Here is a 22,547-nt window from a genome sequence, read left to right on the forward strand (position 1 = left end):
TTAATTACAGTACATCCACATGATGAATTATAATGAAAGTTGCTTCAAATTTACATCCAAGAAAAGGTATTTCCTCCCCTACATTTCTTTCCTTTAGAGCACTAGCCCTTCCAATGGAGCCTAAACTCCAAGAGACCAGAGAGCCTACGTCACTTGGCTCACTGACATATTTGCTCTTAGTGCCTTGCGAGTACTTTGTAGCTAGACAGCTGTGTAGTGAATGAATGAGTGTGTATGAACATGCATGCAACAGTGACAAACATCTAGAAGACCTACATGGTAGTCAGGGCTAATCTCTGGGTGAGTTGTAGATCAGACCTGTGTTTAAATCCCTGCTCCATCATGACCTTGGGCTAAGCCTTGGATAGAATGACAAGAGGTCCTCAGTTATCCAATTAAGTTGGATTCCTTGTAAAGGCCAAATAAATGTTTAGACTTCTAAGTTATATAGAATGTCCTCAACCATAAGGCTCCTATCTAATATTTCCTATTTTTATTTTTATTTTTTTTTTGTTAGTGAACTCCTGCAAGATTTAGAAAACTGTGAAAATGATCCTGTGGCCATAGCAGAATGTTTCGTGTCCAAGGTAAGCAGTAGTCACCTTCCTGGGCCAGCCAAGACAGGTACAGAGTACAAACTGTCTTCACTTTAAAGTTAAAGTGACTTGTTTGTTCCATGTTGGGTGATATGAGCCACTAATCTCAATCACAGCAAGGGAAAAAAATACTGTTATTGTTCTCAGTAAGTTAGGAAATACTAACTTAGTAGTCGTCCCTGGAACTTATGTACTAATTGAATGATGTTATGCATCTTTCCTAGGGGGTAGAAAAAAAAAAGAACTTTAAATTGGGAGAAGGAGAGTCTAGACTAGAAGAATATTAGAAAAATAAATATGTATAAAATACCACCAGGCCAGTGACAAAAATCTGTTAGAATATAAATGTTTTATATATAAAATATATGGCACTAGCCTCAGCTACATAACTACCATTTGGGGGCATAAAGAGGAGCAGAATGGATCTCTTACATCCGAAAGATGCACCCTCATTTTCCTACATTTTTCTTAAGCGGCATTGATGGTTTGAGAAACACGAGGAAAGGGCTTGACTTTTAAAGCGTAAATGACGGCCGGTTCGCCCTGTGTACCTGGATAGGAGACACAAGTCAGAGACGTCGAAGACACCCCTCCACAGTGTGGCTTTCTCCACATGCTACCTACTTTGTATAGGATCCCGAGTTTCTCTGAAAAATTCTGCAGCTTCTGTTTGGAAAACCTCTAGCAGAAAATGCCTTGAAGCAAAACTTTGTGCGACTTCTGCCTTGTGGTTTCACACGTCAGAAGGTTTAAGCGAAGTTCACAGCAGTGATTTTGGACCAGCTGAGAATTAGCACCTCGTTGAGAGCTCTGAAGTCCAGTGGGAACTTAGAGATGTCCTGCCAGCCTGACCTGGCTCTGGACTTGTTCCACAGGGTAGTTTGTGACAGCTGCAGATCCCTCCAATGGTTTTGAATCCAAGCATAACACTCTGGGTTTTATTGAAATGCGGTTCCTTAAAGGCCCTGTATATAAAACACTCCTGACTTTCTGGGTGGGTGTGGGTGTCTGTGTGTTAACTCGTGAAGTGTTTGTGCACACATTCTTACACCCCCAATTCTTTTCACACGTTGCCTGTGTTGCAATTAATTCTTCTAAAGGGTAGGGAATTGAAAAAGAGAAGGAAAATGAAAGCGGGAGGAATGGGTAAAAAGATATGCCAAGTATATCAAAAAATGTATGTTAAAATAACCACAGCACATAAACAACATAGAGGCTTTTGGAAGCGTTTGGGCTTTTACTGGTAGCCGTAATCACAAGTTGATTAAAGACGGTCCAGCATATGCTTAGCTCTGGCTTAATTGTTCACATAAAAGTTTGTTTATGTGCCATGTTGCCAACTCCCAAATCTTATTTTTCATTGTAATATTGCCAAGTTTAATTAGAAGACCGACTTCAGCACTCCGCACCCTCGCATGTGAGCCGGGAATTGTGTGAGGGAGTGTTTGGTTCTGGCGCAACGTGCTTTTCACTCAGCACCCTGACATTTAGAAGAGGCTAGGTTTTCTGAAACACAACCAGCTGCTCGGCTCCGGGGAGGAATGGAAAGCTGCTTTAATTGAGAAGTCATTAATGAAAGAAGGGAAGCTGGCAGTTGACTTCAGGTCCTTTATCTGAATCGCTGGGGCTCGCACAGAGGTTTATCCCTGACCTCGCTTTTGCGGTCTGTGTAGGTTACAGAAATCCTTGCTGACGAGAGTACTCAGTACGTACTTCTTACCTGCTGCTCATAGAGACAGACTAGGGGCGCAGAGGCCATCTCTGGAGAGATAAAGATAAAAGGTCCCCACTGGGCAGGCCAAGCTGTCTCCTCGCTGAGCATCTGTCTGCTCTAAGGACTCTAGAAACATCTGGAACAGGTTTACCTCTGTCATTTGCCTTCACCTCCACCCTCATTTTCATCCCTTATTTCCACCGTCAGCTGGGCTGACCCTGGGAAACGTTTAGTGGGCAGGCGAAGTTCGTCTTCAGAGACCCAACCTGCCCTTATTAACCTCCCCCTCAGCGCATGGCCTTCCTCCCCAGGGGCGCCTTTGTCCCTTCAGTGCCCAGATATGAACACACAAGTACGTGTGCATGCGACACACGCGTCACCCCCTAGTGAAAGTATCCCCAAGAAAGCGCTGATATCCAGTAGTCATATCACGGGAGCGACTTCGGATCAATGTTAGCTTATCAAAGCGCTATTTATATATTAAACCTTTCTCATGGTGTCCAGTGAAAATTTCTCAGGAATCAGTGTGTGTGTGTGTGTGTGTGTGTGTGTGTGTGTGAGAGAGAGAGAGAGAGAGAGAGAGAGAGAGAGAGAGAGAGAGAGAGACAGAGAGAGAGAGAGAGAGAGAGAGAGAGAGAGATCCTGTGGCAGAGAACCCCTCAAATCATACAGATTTTTAACTCTGGTTATTACTAAACCTTTGAGTGCCCTATGTGCTCGGTTGGCCAGCCCTGACTAGCTTGCATTTTTGTTCTTTCATAATTAAATGTCTCATTTCTACATCATCGCTAATTGTAATTTGAGAGGTTTGAGTAATCAGAAAGAAATTCCGTTTTTGCATAATTTTGTATCGTGGCCTTTTTTCCTACTTCTGAAAAAGGATTCGGGCTGGCATATATCACAAAGTAGTAGGCCTTTAAGGGTTAACTAAGTAGGGCCTTTTGATTTCTGTGTAAAACTATTGTTTGAATTGTCCACAGATCTTACGGAGTTAAGATCATATATGCATTTGATTCTATGTTAAGAATATATAGCTGTTCTAAATCAAAACTCTCTAATTTAAGATAGCAATGGTGCCATGATGTCATAAAATGCACAGAAATTAAATTGTACAGAAGTCTCGAGGCTTTATCAAGGACAGGTCTGCGTAGGTCAAAAATATGATGTAATTTAGACGTCGTTTCATTGAGGCTATTGTTTTTAAGTTGGGTATTTCAAATGATCTTAAACGTCTCAAAATTTGAGGAAAGTCAGCCCGATAGTGGCCAGTCCCAGGTTGAGTGTAGCAAGAAGCAGGAAGGAAGAAGCAAGAAACAGAGAATGTGTGAGCAAATCCAGAGAAAGGCTCCAGTCTGACAGTAATTTACTGGAAGACCTCGGGCGAATCATTTTACTTTTCTTGTCCGTGGAGCCAGGGCTGGATACTCCAGTGCCTTCAGGAGCTAAACAGATGAAAGCAGTTCATGAACGGGCCCAGGTGGAGACTGTAGACATTTAGGTATTGCCTGGTCTCCTGGGGACATAAGTGTCATGTGAACCTGTGGGCCCAGGGCCAGTGGATCTGGTACTTTTTCAGGAGAGCCAGAAATCAAGATATTTTTATCTTCTAACTTTTAGAAGTTGGAAACTCATTTCGATTTTTTTTTTTTTTTTACTAAAAAAAAGTGCTATGCTTGAAAATTTGGCAGCTTATTAAATTGGTGAGGCTGTGGAGAAACAGTACTCCCGTAATTACGGGAAAACAAAATGGCCCAGAGCCTGTGGAAGGGAATCTGGCTACATCTAGCGCAGTTGCCTCTGTATTCACCCTTTAATCCAGCAATTCGACTTCCAGATATCTACTCCAAAGATACAGTGACAAAATTCTTTTCAGTAATAATTGTTACTATATACATGTATATAATATATGGAACATTATGTATAGTATATAAACAAATACATGTTTAGAAATATACAATATATAGAAATAGCCCAAATGTTCATAAACAAGGAGCTGATTGAATGAACCATAGTATATGCACATAGTATTATGAAGCAGTAAAAGCAAATGAAGAATAAATAGTACTGCTAGAGAGGGGCAGGAAGGGCAGAGGAGGTGAATAAAAGCGTTTATAGCACTGTAATTCTCAAAGTGCGGTCCCTGGACCAGCAGCATCTAGGAATTGTTAGAATGCAAATTCTAGGGCCCCACCTCAGACCTGCAAAATCAGAGACTCTGGGGTACAACAAGCCTTCCAGGTGAATCTGAAACACACTCGAGTTTGCAAATCACTGGTATAACTAGTTTTTATATATCAAGAAATGGGTGAGGATATTTACCTTTATTTAAATTAATATGGACTAAGGGATGTGTTATATCTTTAAAAATCACCTAACTCTGTCCACTGAAAAGGCCTAGAAATAATAATTAACTGAGCGGCAAGAACGTCCCTAATGCTCAGACCGTGATTTCCAAATACTACTTCCTACCAAAAGGAACCAAGTTTGCGTGAGAAATGAGCATGGGAAGGAAATGCACAGGACGGTCTGGAGCACATGGTCACACCAGAAAATGAGGATGCTCCCAGAAGCTGTCGGTCAGGTCACGAATGCTCAGGGAGAGGCTCCTAGTAGTCAAGGATGAGATCCTCTGAGTATCGACAAAGATAATTCACTCAAAATACTGAAAATCGTTAACTGTGTTTGTGTTCATATTGATATTTAAAAAGCCAAGCCCTGGGGAAGGAGGGAAAATAAAAAAAAATGTTAAAAATAAAATTAAATAATAAAATAAATAAATAAATAAATAAATAAAAAGCCAAGCCCTTTGCAGAGTGCTAAAGAAGCAAAGCATTATTTTGAAGACTGAAAAGAATTGAGTGTATATCCTGCCTTTTTCATACAAAACACAGACTGTGGGGTAACAAATAGTTACTACAAGGAAGTTCTTTTTTTTGGAAAAATTTTAGTGAAGAAGCGAAGAAATTCTAGTAATAAATGAAGAGGGAACAGTAGAGTTAGAAATACCACCATTTTGCAAACCATGATGAATTAATAGATCTAGAATATACTTACTAACAGTTATTAGCATCACAAAGAGAGAGACGACCAGCCAATGTGCATCCTGATGGAAATCAATTCAGCTTAACATATTTGTGACAAATTATGGAACCTAAATGTGATCAAGCCCCTGTTAAACCACACTACGTGCAGGGGACAGGGGGACATATTAATGGAAGCCACAGGGATGTAATCAGCAAGATTGAAACCGGAGAAAACTCTACAAGACAAACCATATCGTTTCTTCAAAAACTAAGTTGCAAGAGAGGAGGAGATAGAGGAGGAACTTACAGATTAAAAGAGATTTAAGAGATAGCAACCAGTGGCTGTGTGTAGACATTGTTTGTATTCCAAATCAAACAGGCAAACTATAAAAGAAAGGAAAGAAAATTAAGAAAATAGGTATGAACAGTGACTGATGACCTTTCATGATATTACGGAATTATTTAAATATGATAATGGCATCGAAGTGATGCTACCTTTTAAAGTCTTTATATTAGAGATAGATACAGAAGTGTTTACAAGTGAAATGATATGATGTCTAGAATTCGCTTCAGAGTGATGGGGAGGGAAGGGAACAGATGGACACGAAGAGTCAATGATATTCAGATTGGGTGACGGCTACCTGGGGACTCATCATAGCATCCTCTGTGCTTTTATATGTGCTTGAAACTTTCTATAATAAAAAAAATTAATCCTAGTTGAGTTTAACAGAAAGGATTCCACCTAGAAATTCCTTTTACATCAGAGAAAAAGTTAATTAAAGCTTTACGGTTCCAAAACATAAATTAAAAGGCACTATGTGGGAATCACATGTGAATCCAGCATAAAGTGGTTTAAAAAGTAAAAGAAAGTAAAAGGTCAGGAAGAGCAGATTGTGAAACACACCAAAATAGTCCGTGGCTCTTTTTCAAAATGTAATACCATTTTAGAGTTTACAAGAGCTGGTCATTCATTGGCCTTGAGTTGTTTATTCTGACTGAGTTTTACAATCAGAATCATAAAAACCTAACCTCTGCCACCTCACCCACACATCTGCATACTTCTTTCCCTTGGCAGTCTAGGGAAAAATTGTCAAGGACTTCAAAATCAGCCAGAAAGATTACTGGGAATAGAAATAGAAAGCCTTCAGTATTTTCCAATTTACCCTTTTAGATTACATGACTCAGTGGAGTCTCTGTACCTTTCCCTATCTTGGAACTAGTTTACAACTCTGTAAATGGTAGATAACTGATAGTAAGGTACAGTAAGGGATCTTGACCACAGACATGGAAATCAATACTGTCCCATAGAGAGACAATTTATTTCTTTGCCCGCTCATCTTTTTTGGAAAAAAGCCAGTTTTGCGACATTTGTAAGTTCATTTCAGCATTCTCCACAGACCTAAGTGCGACAGTTTTACTTCTTCTTTGATTTTACTGCTTTCCTCATTAATTAAGAGGTTAAATAAAATTTTTGACAGTGTTTATGTTGTATGTGCATGGAAGTCATGGTTTTACCTTTTAAAAAAATTAGCCCTTAAGAGAAAAAAGTATGAATATTCCCAATATTTGATCATATGATTAGTCATCTGAAAGACTAAGAGATACTAGGGAGCTGGGAACACGGTTGTGGGGCAAGGAGAGAACCCCGCATTGGTTAGTCAACCATGTGTCGCCTTTGAGGCATTGCTGCCATGCTAGGTGCACACAGGGGAGTCGACTTGGATCCTGCCCTCAGATAGTTTTCAACATCAGAGAAGAGAAGGGGATTCAGAAGTCTAACAACTATTATGCACCAGATGAACACAGTATGGTCCCTGTCCTTCTGGAACTCCAGCTAGAGTAGGAGACAGACAGACACACAGAAAATGTCACTATCATTTGACAAGAGAGATAAGTATTGGGCGTCGTGAAGGCCAGAGTGGGAGCATCTGACTCGGCCCGAGAGCTCAGGGAAGGCTTCTTGGAGGAAGTAAAGCCTAAGTTCAGTGTCGCAGGTTATGTAGTGGCTCTCGACTGAAGAAGGCGGAGAGGACAGTGGGCAGACATGACGGCTGCACGGGAGCTCGGAAGTGCGTAGCAGCTTTCTCGTGCCCCGCACATGCTCGCACTATGTTCTTACCACGTGACCGTTAACTTGTCTACTCACATTCTCGCCCACACTGCAAATCCATTGGAGGACGGTGAGCACCTGGGCAGAAACCTCCTTTTCCTCTTCTGCCTATTTCCCTACAGATTCACCTAACACAGCAGATGTTCAATAAGTGTTTAGTGAACTCAAATGAGTTCAAGTGCATGCGGATTCCAGGTAGATAAAAAGGCGCAGATGATTGCCACGGGGGCTCGGGAGACAGGCCCATGTGATCACAGACACAAATTTAAAGGCGCGAATGCTGTTTCTTCTCATTGCTTTGAAATGAACACTGTTGTCTCTGCTTTTTTGCTTATAAAAGTCTCTTCTGTTTCCTTGCAGAGCGAAGAGTTCCACATTTACACCCAGTATTGCACTAACTACCCGAGGTACGATACGCACTATGAGTGTGCAGGAGCACTTTTGTTCACTGTCATGTTGTTTCAAGTTGGTCGGTTTAATCTATGTTATTGATATGAGGCGTTATGTGCTGACTGCTGTGGGGAAACGAGAAAACATGCTGAGAACAATTACAGGGGTGCCCAAGTATTGAACCATTCGGGCTTTGAGGCTCCTGTCACAGCCAGTGGAGGGGAAAATCTTGAGAGACCTTAAAGGAGACCCAAAAGATTGTTAGGTGTCCGTCAATGGAAAACTAAGTAACCCAGTGTGTCTGGCTAGAAGTCTGGTCTATTAACCCTTTTGTATTTGTGGCATGTCTTTAAAAATATGGAAAGCATTGCTAGTGAGTTTATATAATCTAGCTGGAGAGAAAATATATTGTATTTTTGCTATCTAAGTTCTATGCACTGTTTCAAGTTTTACGGAGTTCAGAGGAAGGAAAGCTTAGGTGAGGAGAGAGGACTTGTGACCTCACCTGGATCATAGCCTCAGTGTTGCTTACACTGGGGGTGCTAGCAGGGGGGCTGTTTAGGAAGCACCCCCGCCCTGGGCAATATATTGACCATTTCGGTGAAGGAGTCAGGCCTGAGACCATGAGTCATACTGTTGAAATTTCTTTTTTGTGCAAAAAACACTTACTGAGCACTTATTGATTCCCAATCACCGTGGTAGATGCTATAAATACGAAATGTTGCTGAATCTAACTTTCCCAGCAACCCAGAAATAGTGAGGGATTAAGGAAAAGCAGAGTGGCCATCACAGCGCGGGGCACCGAATAGGTTCTCAGCCAGTGTGAGTTCGCCATGATAGCTGCTCCATCCTCGTCATGTGGATGATGTAATGAGGCTCCGGTAGGCTTATTGGTTTTATAAGGGTCACATAACTGCTGAGCGATCCTGCTAGGATTCTCCAACCTCAGACCTCATGCTGCTACATCCTCGCAAGGCTTCTGAAGCCGGGCGATTCCACCCCCAGCATCCCGCATGCGTTTGGACTGAAGTTTTCCCACATGATCGGCAGGACTTGAGTTGTGATCCCGGGGACCAGCCGGGGAGCTTTTAAAGTGCTCTGCAGCCAGCCTCGGTAGACACACAGCCCTGAGGATCAAGTGGGAGGTGGGTTCCACCTGGAAGAGGAGCCAGCAGGCTGAGCCCCTGATGCTGCTGTAATAAGGAGCAACAGATGGGCCACCCGCCTGGAAGGGGCCCTGGAAAACCAGTGTGGATTAAAAGGCACGAAGCCGGAGGCCCAGACTTCTTGATGGCGAGACTCTTTCCACTGGAGGATTTTAGTCTCCTCCTCTAGATACCGGTCAGCATATCAGGCTGTGGCGATTTATTTGGTTGGTGGCCATGCTTTTCCCAGATTTCCCTAAAAACAAAATGAAGACCTACGTGCAGATTAGTACACTTATCGCCCCATGCATATCTGTAGACGCACCCACAGTTTACACAATTTCACTGAAGCAATGTTCTAAAGGTTTCGACATCTATGCTGAGGAGATCGGGAAATGGTAGGATGTCCCAAATTAATCCGTGGTCCTTACACTGAAAGCCGTGGCCTTGCACCGCAGCCCGTTTCGGAGAAATCACAGAATCGGCGTCTCCTCAAAACTTCTTCCTGAGGGAAAGGAAAAGAGTAGTCAAACTGCGAAGACTCAGCAACGTTCTGGACCCAGCGATGGGCTCCGAGGCACCAGAGGGTCTGATTTTCGTTGTCAACATGTCATTTGAAGAAAGAACTTCCGAATTCGCAATTTTGGTAGTTTATATTAAGATTTTTCTAACTCGGTAATAACGGGGAATAGGAAATAAAGGCAGCTTTTTACCTAGTAGGCTTCTTCCTTCAGGGCCGGGGGGAAAGGCAGAATCATTTGTCCAAGAACGTGTTTAAGAGCCTGTTGTGCATGGAACATGATTCAAAGCTTGGTGTCTGCTCGTAGATAATAAGCACTATTGGGAGTGCTATCCCTTGCCTTCTAGCTGTTCATGTTCTTTCGAGCACCAAAACTCGACGGAATGTAATACTGGAATAACGAGTTAGGGAACATCAAATCGATAAATACAAGTTAATGTAATACAGACTCAGTGATGTGTAATAGACGCGAAGGACACATTGGGAGATAAAGGAGTAGTAATTCCCGTCGAGGAGAGTTAAACACAGTTTCTTGGAGAAAATGGTTTTTATTTTGAGCCTGACTTGCAAGAAAGAAACGTCTAGATGCTCAAAAGGCGTCCTCAGGGGTAGCAGGTACGTCCAGTTCTCGGCCAGCTGTGTGGTTGTCCTGGTCGTAGAAAACCTTTTTCTCTTGTCCTCTCGTCCTCCCCAGTCAGTTTGCTCTCTGAGGCTTGGGGCTTCCTCGCCCCTGTCTGAATGCCAAGCGTTTCAGCACATCTGACAATGTTCCTTCTCCCTTCGGATCCAGGCCGGTGATATTAAATGTCGCCGGCACACCTTGACGGATGTCCACCTTCTTCATACCAGGCACACCCCAGTGATTTCCCTGTGAAGAGACACAAGGCCTCCCCCCGCTTCTGGCAGGGAAGCACCCAGACTCCATCAGGTCATTGTCCTCGGATGTCTCCCTGTGCCCCAAGTCTGGAGTTCAGTGAGCTCAGCATTGTTGCAAGTGTCTTGTTCTTGGCCAAGGGCTCCAGCCTTCAGATGGTTGAAGGCTGCTGAGCAGCCGATCCTGACCCTAAGGAACCTTGCAAAATATCCTTGGTGACTTGATGAAAGAAAGTTTTGAAATCTCAACTTAGTGAGGAAATAAACCTGTTTGAATAGATAGTTCTCACAGCAGATGAGCTCAAACGAGACTCTAATAGCTTAATTAGGAAACCTGCATTTCGCTTCCTTCCCAGGAGTGTTATTTCGTTGTTTGGCTCTGATTTTCTCAAATAATCCTGAAAACATATTACCAACTGTGGAGAAATTACTTCCACCTGCTTTCTTCTAAGTTATGAGACCATAAGATTTTAATTTATTTGTGACTACACAGCCCGCTAGCTAGTTCGCTTCACGTATAGGGTATGAGCATTATTTGAACCATCCCCCTAAGATGCTTGGGGGCCACTCTTATTGCCTTTGGGAGAGCTGGGATGGAGAGGAGATTCCGACCCACTTTTCTAATACACTCATCGAGGCACGCTACTTAGGAGCAAGATTATCCAGCTCCTCAGAAACTCTCGTCAGAACGAGCAGAACCACCTGGAGGTGAAAAGAGTAATCCGTTCAAAGATTCCCCAAGGGAAGTCGATCTGTGGGACAAGGTCTCCAAAGACCGGCATGTGGCACGTACGTCCGTGAAGCCAGGTGATTTGTGTGCGACGCAGAGACAGCCAGCAGGAGGGGCGACAGTGTCCAGCAGGGGGCTGGATCTCCTGAGAAGAAGGCGCTCCTTTTGCTTAGTACTAAGGTGCCCCCTCCTTGCAATCTAACCTGTGAAAACTGAGTACAGGTGTGCATTTTAAGCACTGCGCAGAGACACCGAGCCACGTGTCCGTGCGCTACCGTCACGGTTGGAGTACCTTTTTCTCATTCACCTACCCAGAGAAAGACCTTCGTCTAACTTGCCCATCTAGCGAGAGCTCTGTTGCTTCCCTACCTGTTTCAGGGCATTTCCTCATACGCTGGCATTTAAAGTTTGAATACCCAGCTTAAGCATTACAGTTTAGATAAAAACATGTATCCCTCTTGCAGATCCGTGGCTGTGCTCACAGAGTGCATGAGGAACAAGACGCTGGCCAAATTCTTCAGGGAACGTCAGGAAACTTTGAAACACTCACTGCCTCTGGGGTCTTATCTCTTGAAACCAGTTCAGCGGATTCTCAAGTATCACCTCCTTTTGCATGTAAGTTTCTGTCAGTGCTTGAGTTCTTTCCAGGGAATGGGGATTTTGTGAGTATATATTAAGTTAAGGGGGGGGAGGATATCAGAAAAGGCTGGGGACATATGGAAACGTTTTCCAAACTCATACTTTATAACTGACTAATCTGCTTTGAGGAATTAGAGATATTTATATTCTAGGCCCGCAGCCCATTGACAACAGCCAAGTAAAAAAAAAAAAAGATTCATTTTAGCTGTGATTCTGAGAGGACTCAGGAGCATCTCAATCCGGGCAGTGACAGTTTCAGTCAGGGAGCTATCATCTTAATGAAAAACAGGTTTCTTATGTTTTATTTTATTTCCGTGAGCTAGGATTCAGTAGGCAGTTGGGAGAGAGGGCAATTTGTCACAGATGGGCTTTTGTACGAGCAAAAGAGAAGGGGCCGGAAGGGGAGGAGACAGGTAAGCAGCGGGGTGAATGGTCTTCTAGCACGTTTGCAGGGGGCCTTTCCTTCCTATCATCTCCCGTCCTATGGGCAAAGTTCAAGGAGGCTTCAGAAACAGAAGTAGACATAGCGCTCACATTCTCATTTCTTATCATCTAAGGAAGCTGATAGAAATGAGAAAAAAAACGTTTTGCGGAAAGTAATCCTTATTCTGTAGGTAGGATAGGGTTGTTTGTACAACATGAGGCAGTATGGAGCTGGGGTCTAGGGCAAGGCTGCCTGGTTCAAATCCTATAAATTGCCTGTGTTCACTATGGCTCACAGACAGTCAATAAAAAATAAGCTATTATTTTTATTCTATTATTTTTATCCTACATTAAAATCTTAAAGAGATCTTAATCCAGAGTTCCTCTTCATCTCAACACGCCTGCAATTTATATGTACCTTTTTAAAATGATTTCAGGTTTCTGTCTTGGATAAGCATTCCACGATTGCTCAGTTCACACATTTAAAAATTTGAGAACTCTTAAATGGTTCAACTGTATCAGAAATTTCTCAGCTTTGCCTGTTTGCCTGAGGCTGGCTCATCTTTGGAGACTCTTGAGTACTGTGAAGCCACAGTACTCAAGGGATATTACTTTAATTGTTAAATTGATACTAATTACCTTTTAGATTAGCAAGATTAATTTGCTAAATCAATGTCAAATAATTCTTAAATAAGTAAAACCTATCCCAGGGTAGATCTCTGCTGGACTCTGCTGATGTGGCATCGAAGACTAGTGTGTCCCAGTATTCTCTAAGCATGGCCTTCTAGACAGTAAGGTGTCTGTCAATCTAAAGAAAAGTCTAAGTTCTCAGTTATAGAAGTATATTAGCTATAACAAGCTAAGATCCTTACAAAAAATTAATAAGGAAATCAACCCTTACTGTCTAAATTAAGAGCTAGTGTCTTAGTCAGGTCTGGCTTTAGAACAAAGTACCATAGACTTGGTGGCTTAAGCAGAAACATTTATTTCTCACATTTTTTGGAGGCCGAAAGCCTGAGATCAGGGTGCCAGCAGGGTTGAATTCTGGCGAGAGCCCCTTCTGGGTTGCAGACGGCTGACATCTAGTTTCCTCACATGGAGTAAGGATGCAGGAGTGCTCTCCGGGGTGTCTTTTATAAGAGCACTGACCCCATAAGGGCTCCGCCCTGATGACCAAATCACCACCCAAAGACCAGGATTTCAACATATGAACCTTGAGAGAGATGCAAACGTTCCATCTATAACAGCTAATAATGAAGAAAACAGGGAAGAACAAAGGTTAGATTCATCGAAAACTAACTTTTGGCTACCTTTGAGGTATTTTTGCTTTCATAGTTTATTTAGAGTGTTCCTCCTATGTCGTTCACATCACTTTAAAGTTGTGTGGCCGTCCATGGAGATCCCCACAAGCATACACTCTGTCCTCCTGAGTCTGCTGTGGATGGATGAACAGGATTGCCTCTTACACTAAAAGAAGGAATTGCTACTTTTTAACCTCGCTGTTGATCTCCAGCTCACCAGGGAGATGATAGTTCGGTGGTGAAGTTTCATAGGACCTTTCCAACAGCTGAGTCTGAGTGTGGACACAAAATGTAAATTCCTTTCCAGTTTCCAGCTAGATGGAAAACTGGGATACTCAGCAAAAGTAAACAAAGATTTTTACAGTACGATTGTAAAATAATGGAGCTAATCTTCATAAGTTATACCATAAGATTAAACCTCCATCCTTTAGCTCAATGAGCACGCATGATAAATGTCACGGAAATGTTCTAACCGACTATAGCTTCTTACTGTTTTATACCTTTATGTAGGGTTACTGTTGTTTTTGTTTTAAGAAGATGTTGCTTCAATTTAATAAGCATGTATTGACCACCCAGCTCTCTGGTGAGCACTTTGAGAAGATAAAGGATTAAAGGAACTGTGTGATAGTCCCGGTCCTTACACTCTTGAGGATTCTAGGGACATGTGTCTTATGTAGTGGGAAGAATCAGGACAGAGATTGTGTCCCTTCCTCATCTGTCTGGGACCGTGGAACTCTGGTGCCAAGTGCCAGAGAGTGAGCGTTTGAACCAGGGGGGTCTTCCTCAACACGCTGAATCATTGTGCTTAGTGAACTTCATTTGGGCTTTAAATCCATAACTACATGAAAGTGAATATGTCACGGAAGTATTTTTTAAAGCTAATGTCCACTGTATTTTTGAGTCTGTTACGTATTAAGTCCCGTGTAAGACATTTTACATGCTCCAGGAGAAAAGTAATTATGTTTTCTTTGTGTAAGAGTGAGAACTTATATCTCATTGGCCACCAGGAAGCTCAGAAAACTCCAGCTATACTATCAGCTGTCATATCTATTATAATAACTATAATATCTCTGTGAGACTTAATGGCCTGCATATATGTTTTGTTTTATCATCCCTGTCACGAAATTCTCACCTACTTCTATTTTTCCTACCTCTGTTTTCATTCCTATCTTACCATTTTTGTAACAGGTATTTCCGGTAAATGGTCTCGAAATCTTAAGGAGTAATGTATAAATAAATAATCAGAAATAAAATATGAGGAACTGATCATAGATATGCCCATTTGTGTCATTGACTCTAGGAGGGGGAAAAAAATGAAAATACCTAGTTTGGGTTTTTTTTTTTTTCTTTCTCAGGAAATAGAAAATCACCTGGACAAGGACACGGAAGGCTACGACGTGGTGCTGGATGCCATCGACACGATGCAGCGCGTGGCCTGGCACATCAACGACATGAAGCGGAAGCACGAGCACGCGGTCCGCTTGCAGGTGAGCCCGCCAGGCGGCGGCGGCGGCGGCGGCGGCGGCGCCCGGGGGTGCCGCGGCCGCGCTGGCGTGTCGCCACGCCTCTGAATCAAACATTCAGGCCGCTCAAGTACGGGCACGTCCTTCCCTTGTGGTCATCGTCATAGCTCTCCCTAAAAGGAAGATCAGGCCACCCGATGACCCTGGTCATTGCTTAACGTGGTGGTTAAGAGAAAGTCACATGGTCGCTTTTAAGCTAAAATAGTTCGCTCGTAGCCCAAGGTAAAAAGTGGAGTCTCCTAAGACCTTATCTCATGTTAATTACAAAAAAAAAAGTCATGCTTGTTGAAAGCAACTTTTTCTAAGCTGTTTAAAGGCTTTTCAAACTTCCGCCCCTCTCTCACTGGTTCATAAGATGATGTACGGGTGGTAATGGGTCAGGGGCTCAGAGGAAGGACGGCTAAGTCTGGACCCAGGTCCTCTGCGGTTCCACTTGGAACGAGCCCTCACTACTTCCGTTTAGATTCCTCATTTTTCACATAGGGGCTAAGCCAGTCTTCATGTTCTAGGTACCTCAAAAGAGCACTATTTAAAAACGAAAGGTCGTTTGGGCCCAGGGGGGAGTCCTAGGCTCCTGGGTGTCCCTGGAGTAAATCTTAAAAGCGCAGGGTGACCTGCAGAGCATCTATGCCCAACTCAGGAAAAAAGATACATTATTTGGCCCGTAAGTCCCAAGGAAACTCCCGATTTCATCAATAGGCAGCCAGGTGCAGTGTAATGCAATTAACTATCAAAACCAAAGGAAGGTGGCACTCTAGTCTTCTAGGCTATGTCTGTTTTTTGCATCCATAAGGAAAGGTTTAATGCGTCATCATTCAAATGTTCTGTGGACATAATGTCAGACATAATGTCGGATGTTTGACATTCCGAAGACACCGCCAAATCGGGTCTGGCTCACACTTATCTCTGTTTCCATCCATTTCTACTTTCGATCAGACAAGTTTTGTGTTGTCTTGTGGGCTGCTGAATTAAACGCTGTTTGTGAACATTTTCATTTTTCAAAGTAATAAAACAAGCTTCCTTTAAAAAAAAATAAAAGCGCTGACATGGATGTACAGTAAATCCTAAAGAAACTGCAAGGTCATGCTATCGATTTATATTTGTCAAGTTCCATTCAAAACATAGCGGTGAACAAACAAATGTTCCTCTCCTTTCCCCAGATGGGATTAATATTAAGAAATTTCTGAGAAGATGTTTCTTGTATGATTTTCCACAGGCTTTAGGTTTGACTTACTTATATGGTGTGGTGTGGACTTCAGTTTCCGGAAGAAGGTTTCCCAGTCAGTAGCTCTAAAGGTTGTTGTCCAGAGAATAGGGGATGAGAAAGTCAGGGGACAGATGCCAGTCTGAGGAGGTCACATACCAGCCGCCTCTTTACCTCGCCTTTGGAAGACGTAATTGCCACTGCCAGCCCTCGGAGAGGGATTGTTAAGGAATGGAAATAAGTAATTGGCACCTTATCAGCTAACAACATGATTTATTTGTTAACCCTTAAGTGACACCACCTGTAAATGTAGATTAACGTCATGGATCATTAGACACCGTTAGATGCCATGCAGATCCATTAGACCCCGTTGAAGACATTTAGACGCCATTCTCGAGGCCGAGCAAATGGGCCGCCTTGTCCTCGCTGCCTTGCCTGCCCACCTCCCGTTGAATCTCACGGGTCTTTCGCTTTTTCAGGAGATTCAGAGTTTGCTCACTAACTGGAAGGGGCCAGACCTGACCAGTTACGGGGAGCTGGTCCTTGAAGGAACCTTCCGCATCCAGCGGGCCAAGAATGAGCGCACCCTCTTCCTCTTTGACAAGCTGCTTCTCATCACAAAGAAGAGAGACGACACGTTTACATACAAAGCCCACATCCTGGTAGGGCTGCATTTTGGTCACAGGCAGGGACTTTGCTTGCTTTTTCCGCTGTCTTCCGAGCGTGCCTCCTCCCCTCTCTCTGCTCTTTTTTTCAGTGTGGCAACCTCATGCTCGTGGAAATGATCCCCAAGGAGCCGCTCAGCTTCAGCGTCTTCCACTACAAGAACCCCAAGCTGCAGCACACAGTCCAGGTACCAGCAGTGCCCGCCCCTCCCCCGCAAGGCTCCCTCGGGCAGACGGTGAGCACCGCGTGCCGGGCAGCCTTTCCAGAGCTCTCTGGCCACGCGGCGTAGTTTGCATCTTATCGGAGGGTTCTAGGAGCGTCTGGATCTTGTGAGTGGCGGCGGTGGGAGTTGTCTGAGTGTCCCAATCTCCTTCCGGTAGGCGAAGTCGCAGCAAGACAAACGCCTGTGGGTTCTGCACCTGAAGAGACTGATCCTGGAGAATCACGCGGCCAAGATTCCCGCCAAGGTGAGGCAGCGAGCTCAACAAACAGTAAAACGTAAAGGAATTTAGGTCCCAGGAAGGCCCCCGAAATAAAATAAAGAAAAATAAAGAAAATTGAGAGAGAGGATACATGAGGGATCCATCTCTGTATGTAAGGAGACTCTGGGGAGAGTTTTTTTTTTTTTAATTATTGTTTTTTTCTTTTGAGACTTAGAAGAAGAAATATTAAGTAAAAGACTATAAGGACATTTCTAGAGAACTAGTACAAAATAAAGAGAATCATGAGAATTATTTAAAGGTGTACTGAGCCCCTATTGTGAATAAAGCCGGCTTGGGTTCTGTGGAAAGGCTAGGGGAACAAGACCCAGACTCGGCCAAGGAGAGACCCGTAGATGAGGAGCTAGCCCGAGAAACAATAAACCGTTTGCTAAACACGATGAATTAATAAAGATATAGGCCAAGTGTCACGGAAGAATAAAGTGTTCAATTTCAGTGGAGTGGAAAGAGGAAGGAAATGCCTTTGACCTCAGTCTTGTAGGATGAGGAATAGTTTCATTAAGTAGGGGAAAGGGACGCCTGGATGGAAAGGCCGAGGCCTCAGGCGATGGAGTCGGAGGTGAGGCTGGAGAAGTGGAGGGCAGGCAGCGGGGCTCCGGAGGGCTCTGAACCCGCACGCTGAGGAGTCTGGATTGTATCGGTGGCGGGGCGCGACTGAAGGTTTTGGAAGACTGTGGCATCATCTCCCCCGTGTTCTGAGAGAGTAACTTTGGGGACAGCGTGACAGATGAGTTGTAGGAGTGAGACTGGAGGCGGGAGAGGAATTAGCAAGCCACCACAACGGTCGGTTGAGCAGAGAGGTCAGGGAGCACTGCCAGGGAGCCACAGCCTACGAGGGGGAGCGCACGCGGAACCCGTCGCAGAGGCAGAGGGAACAGGCGTTTGCCCACGAAGTGCAGGAGGAGAGAGAGAATTAAAAGTCAGGGATGAGTCAGGAGCCGCGCCAAGAGGCTGATGCGGTGAGTTCCAAGGTAGGCTGCAGAGGGGAGGAACCGGTCGGGTCGGGAGGGTGCAGCCTTGAGACATGCGCAGGGGCGGGGAAGCTGCAGGTGGAAATTCAGGTCTTGGGAGCTGAGCATTGGGAGACTTTCCACACACAGACAGTAACTGAAGTCCTGGGGTGTTATAGGAGGGCCCGTAACAATGTGCAAAGGAAAGAACCCTCAGGAATCACCATATCTAAGGGATCTGCAAGGGGGTGGGGGACGTGGAGAACAACCAAAGGAAGAGTAGCGGTTTGGTGCTAGGAAAACAGGAGGAGAAACGTGGAGTAACACAGGGAGGAGAGAATCTCAAAGAGAGGAAGTGGAGTGACAGCCTCAGATGCGGCAGAGTTGTCAAAACGGACTCAAACAGGAAAGTAGATACTAGCTTTGCCTTCCTTCTAAGAGGTAAGGGAGAGATTGCAGTGGGTTGACGAGAAAGGGAGAAATAGGAACAGACTGGGCGTAGACCTTTTTAAAGCAAAGTTCAGAAAAGTTTAGAAAAGACAAAGTTCAGAGTAGTTTGAGAAGAGGTAAGAGCAAAGCAAGATGCTTTGACAGGGAGGAGAATGCTATGGGCACAGCTAGGCTGAGACAGGGAAGCAGGAGACAGTACAGGTAAGAGGTGGGCTGCTCCTTGGAATTCAGCCCTGGGGACATGGCAGGATGCGATCAAAAGCACAGGTCTAGGGAATAGTTTCACAAAGGGTCAAACACCTTCCCTGAGCCAAGAGAAGAAAACTCAGAGAGGAGAGAGAAATGCTGAGGTGGATTTGAGGGAAGATGAAGGGTTTGATTTCGTTGCAGTCAGTGGTAATGTCCTCTAGTGAGTGAGTGAAGTACAGATGGGGTTGGGTGCCTGAGGGACAGTGGAAAGGTACAGAACACTTGTTAAAGAGCATGGACCAGAGAGTCAGCGAGGATGACCACAGGATCCCATGAAAGGCATCCCAGACCCTACCGAGGCTGGCCACCGTGAATCAGTGCGATGAGGTTATCTTAGAATCTGCTTGGCGCCTCAGAAGCTAGTGTTGAGGAACCACAGCCCATGTGGGTTCCCCAGGGGTGAGGGTGGGCCGAGCCAAGAGTGGGGCGCTTAACAGCGCTAGGGAGGGTGGGGTGCTCGTCAGCCCAGATGGCCGTGATTGAGCAGGATTTCCAAGCTGAGTGGAGAGTGAAACCAACTGGGAAAATAGGCATGAGTTGAAGGATTGGGACTCTTGCAAGGTCAGAGAACTGGTTCGGCAGGAGTTAAAGGTGGGGACAGGGAAATACAGAAATCTGTAGTTGAGGGAGGGAGCTTTGAGCTCCGCCTCAGAGGTAGAGCAGGTCTGGATGACCGACAAGGTTCTGGGGGTGGCTATGGTTGTGTGTTGCTGTTCTAGAGCAGAGGACAATGTTTTCAGAGAGAAGGCGACAAGGAACTAATTAAGGTGTGGGTGAGCAGGCATTATCCACATGGATGGCGAAATGGTCCACGCCAGGGCTGGAGGAGTGATGTGGGCAGAGAAGAGGATGATGCTCGTGAGAGCAGAACTGGGTGGAAAATCAGGAGAGCTGAGACTTCTGAGAAAGGAGAGTCTCTTTTGCTCTTTGTATATCTCGAAAAGCATCTGGAGCATGTTCTCAGAGGCTGTCAGCCATGATTCTGCACCCAGGAAATGAACGTGCACAGGTGTGTGCTTTGACTGAACCATGAGTCTCATTTCATCAGGGCGTTTTCATGAGAGAGGCTTCAGGTAGCTCACGCAGAGAGGTGAGCATTTTCTTCATTGTTAGTCATTTAGTTGCTGGCCCTGTGCCTTGAAATGCCCTTCTGAGCAAAGGCAAAGTGTCTTTGATATGCCTCACCTATTGTTTACCTGTCTACTGGAAAATCAAAATTACCAGAGGGATTCCAAAAGGCAATTATAGTCCATTACAAAACAAGACTAGTTTACCTACCTGTTCTCTTTCTCCCACGCTAGGTGTGTGGATTCCAGGCAGTTTTCCCCTTATGTGTTAGAATGGTTAATATAACACAATAGAATTGTACTTTTTAATCTAATGTCCTGATGCTTTTAGAATTTAAACATTATTTTTTTTCAGTTACACCTTCTTGAGCATTCATACACTGTGCTAAGAACTTTATATTCTCATTTTAGCTAATGCAAAACACCTTTTGCCAAAAGCCTTATTCTCCCCATTCTATAGAAATAAAAATGGAGGCTCAAAGACTTAAAGTAAATTGCCCAAGTTCATATACACAGCTAGAACGCGACCAAGCCTAGATTCAAACCCACATCTGTCTGGCTCCAAAGAGCAAGTCTTAACCACATTGTTCCCAAGGGCAATGAAAACACACTTATTTAATATACTTTATCCACTATGATGTTATAATGATTTTATCTTTTATATACGCAGGATTATTAAGTCGAACTTTTCACTTCTTTTCTTGATCATTTCTTAATTTTTTTAAAAAAAAAAAGCTTCCAAAATCTATTTATTCTTATTATTTAAAAGAAATTCATGATGGGGAGTTTTTTAAACATCAAAAAAGGTATCACTGGTCTATTAATATTAACGTTGCCGTTGGAAGTGCATTAAGCGTAGCTTCTCCCAACCTTCTGCCAGCCCTCTCTAATTCAATCACGGTCCCTGACTGACTCCTAGTGAGAAATGTGGGAATCGTACTTTGGGAAATTAAATGTTAAGACCGGAAAAACAAAACAAAACAAAACAAAACAAAACAAAACAAAACAAAACAAAACCAAGTTGTCAAAGTCAAGTTTATTGATACCAGAAAAGTTCTTGGTGGCCTACTCATATAGTCTGATTATTTGTTCTTATACGTGGTATATAAACTAACTCTCATCCAGATTAACTGAGAATTAAAGTACAGGTAGAGACTTTTGCATTTTATATATCCGCATGGTTCTGCAAATGCACTTCACAGAAGTGGAACTGTTTGTGTTTGAAATTAATTCCAACTAGTAATCTCGAAGTCTGAATGTCTGATAAAGATATCAGTGTTATAAAATCCCAAGCATTTGTTTTCTCAAAATTATGTGACGGCCTCAAGACTTTTCTTTTACCCCTCACCTTTTTAAACTAAATATGGTTGCCACTTAGCCTAATTATTTTTACTGTGATACCACAAATTGTGGCAAAATACAACTAAATTAATTTTTGATGTTATTTTTAGCATAATGTTTGTAGGTTCAGTTATACTGCCCTTAAAAAATGAAAATTATCTTAAAGGAGCAAGAAAGGCTACCCAAACTAATTATTTTCTTTTTTGAATCCTCAGGCAAAATGATTCTTGTTAGGGCAATTAACTTATTTTGTTTTATATTCCCTTAAACATTAATAGTATGTGGCAACAATAACAATTGTTGGCTCAACGCATTAACCTTCAGAAGGTTTAATCTGAGGTGAGAAGAAGTCAGTGTACCAGGAAGGAAGAGTCAAGGTCATCAGGCCCAATCCTTTGGGGCGTGGGCGGTAACTAACTCGGGGTTGAGTACCTGTCATTTAGTCCTAGCAGCAACTCTCGAAGGTGGATCCTATCCTATCATCTTAGGGCTGAGGGAGTAAGGGATGTGAGAGCACCCCCACCTGGATAAGTGCCAGAGCCGGGTCCCTAAACTCATCCTTCAGAGCCCTTCCCCCACACCGCGCAGCTGTTTCTCCCCCTCTGGGCACACAAAAAGATGGGAGGTGCAGGGGTGCTCCAGGGAGCCAGGAGAGGAAAACAGGAAACTTCCGGCAACCGTTTTTTTTGCAATCAACGTGAAATAGTTAGAAGCCCTTCATGATGCGGGGAGGGCCAGTCGCGTAAATCCTGGGCTCTGTCCCTCGAGCTTTTCGTTCAGTAGGTCAGAGTTGAGTATGGGGAAGCCGCATTTCATACGGTGACCAACAGATGCTAATGGTTAGCCAGGTTTTGGAATCTTTAAGGAGAGTTTCTTTCTCTCTCACTCCCATCTTCCCTCCCGCACCTTCTCTCTCTTTCTCCCTTTCTTTCTCCATTCCTCCTCTGCCCTCCCTGCGTCTTCCACCCTCACCCTCTCCCTCCCTCCCTTCTTTCCAGGTGGGGGTGTAGGCTTCCATTATGCACATCTACACCCCTCTTGAGGGCGCTCATCTATTTGAATCCCTTGGACTATGTGTTAATGCCTAAACGAAGTACCGAGTTTGTTTCAAGCTTTTTAGAAACCACTTATTC

The 22,547-nt window shown here is 43.9% G+C and overlaps 1 protein-coding gene across 6 annotated transcripts in view; it reads left to right on the forward strand.

The window, feature by feature from the left end:
* The window catches only part of PLEKHG1 (pleckstrin homology and RhoGEF domain containing G1), a 192,552-nt gene that overhangs the window by 151,656 nt on the left and 18,349 nt on the right, over nt 1–22,547 (forward strand). For all 6 annotated transcript variants that reach the window (XM_016149133.2, XM_016149135.2, XM_016149136.2 and 3 more), the window contains 7 exons: nt 518–587; nt 7,804–7,850; nt 11,566–11,716; nt 14,820–14,951; nt 16,671–16,853; nt 16,949–17,044; nt 17,238–17,324. In XM_016149133.2, the coding sequence (XP_016004619.2) occupies nt 518–587; nt 7,804–7,850; nt 11,566–11,716; nt 14,820–14,951; nt 16,671–16,853; nt 16,949–17,044; nt 17,238–17,324 (766 nt within the window). The remainder of the gene's footprint in view (nt 1–517; nt 588–7,803; nt 7,851–11,565; nt 11,717–14,819; nt 14,952–16,670; nt 16,854–16,948; nt 17,045–17,237; nt 17,325–22,547) is intronic.

Source organism: Rousettus aegyptiacus, unplaced genomic scaffold (assembly GCF_014176215.1).
Source record: "Rousettus aegyptiacus isolate mRouAeg1 unplaced genomic scaffold, mRouAeg1.p scaffold_m13_p_1, whole genome shotgun sequence".
Lineage (NCBI taxonomy): Eukaryota > Metazoa > Chordata > Mammalia > Chiroptera > Pteropodidae > Rousettus > Rousettus aegyptiacus.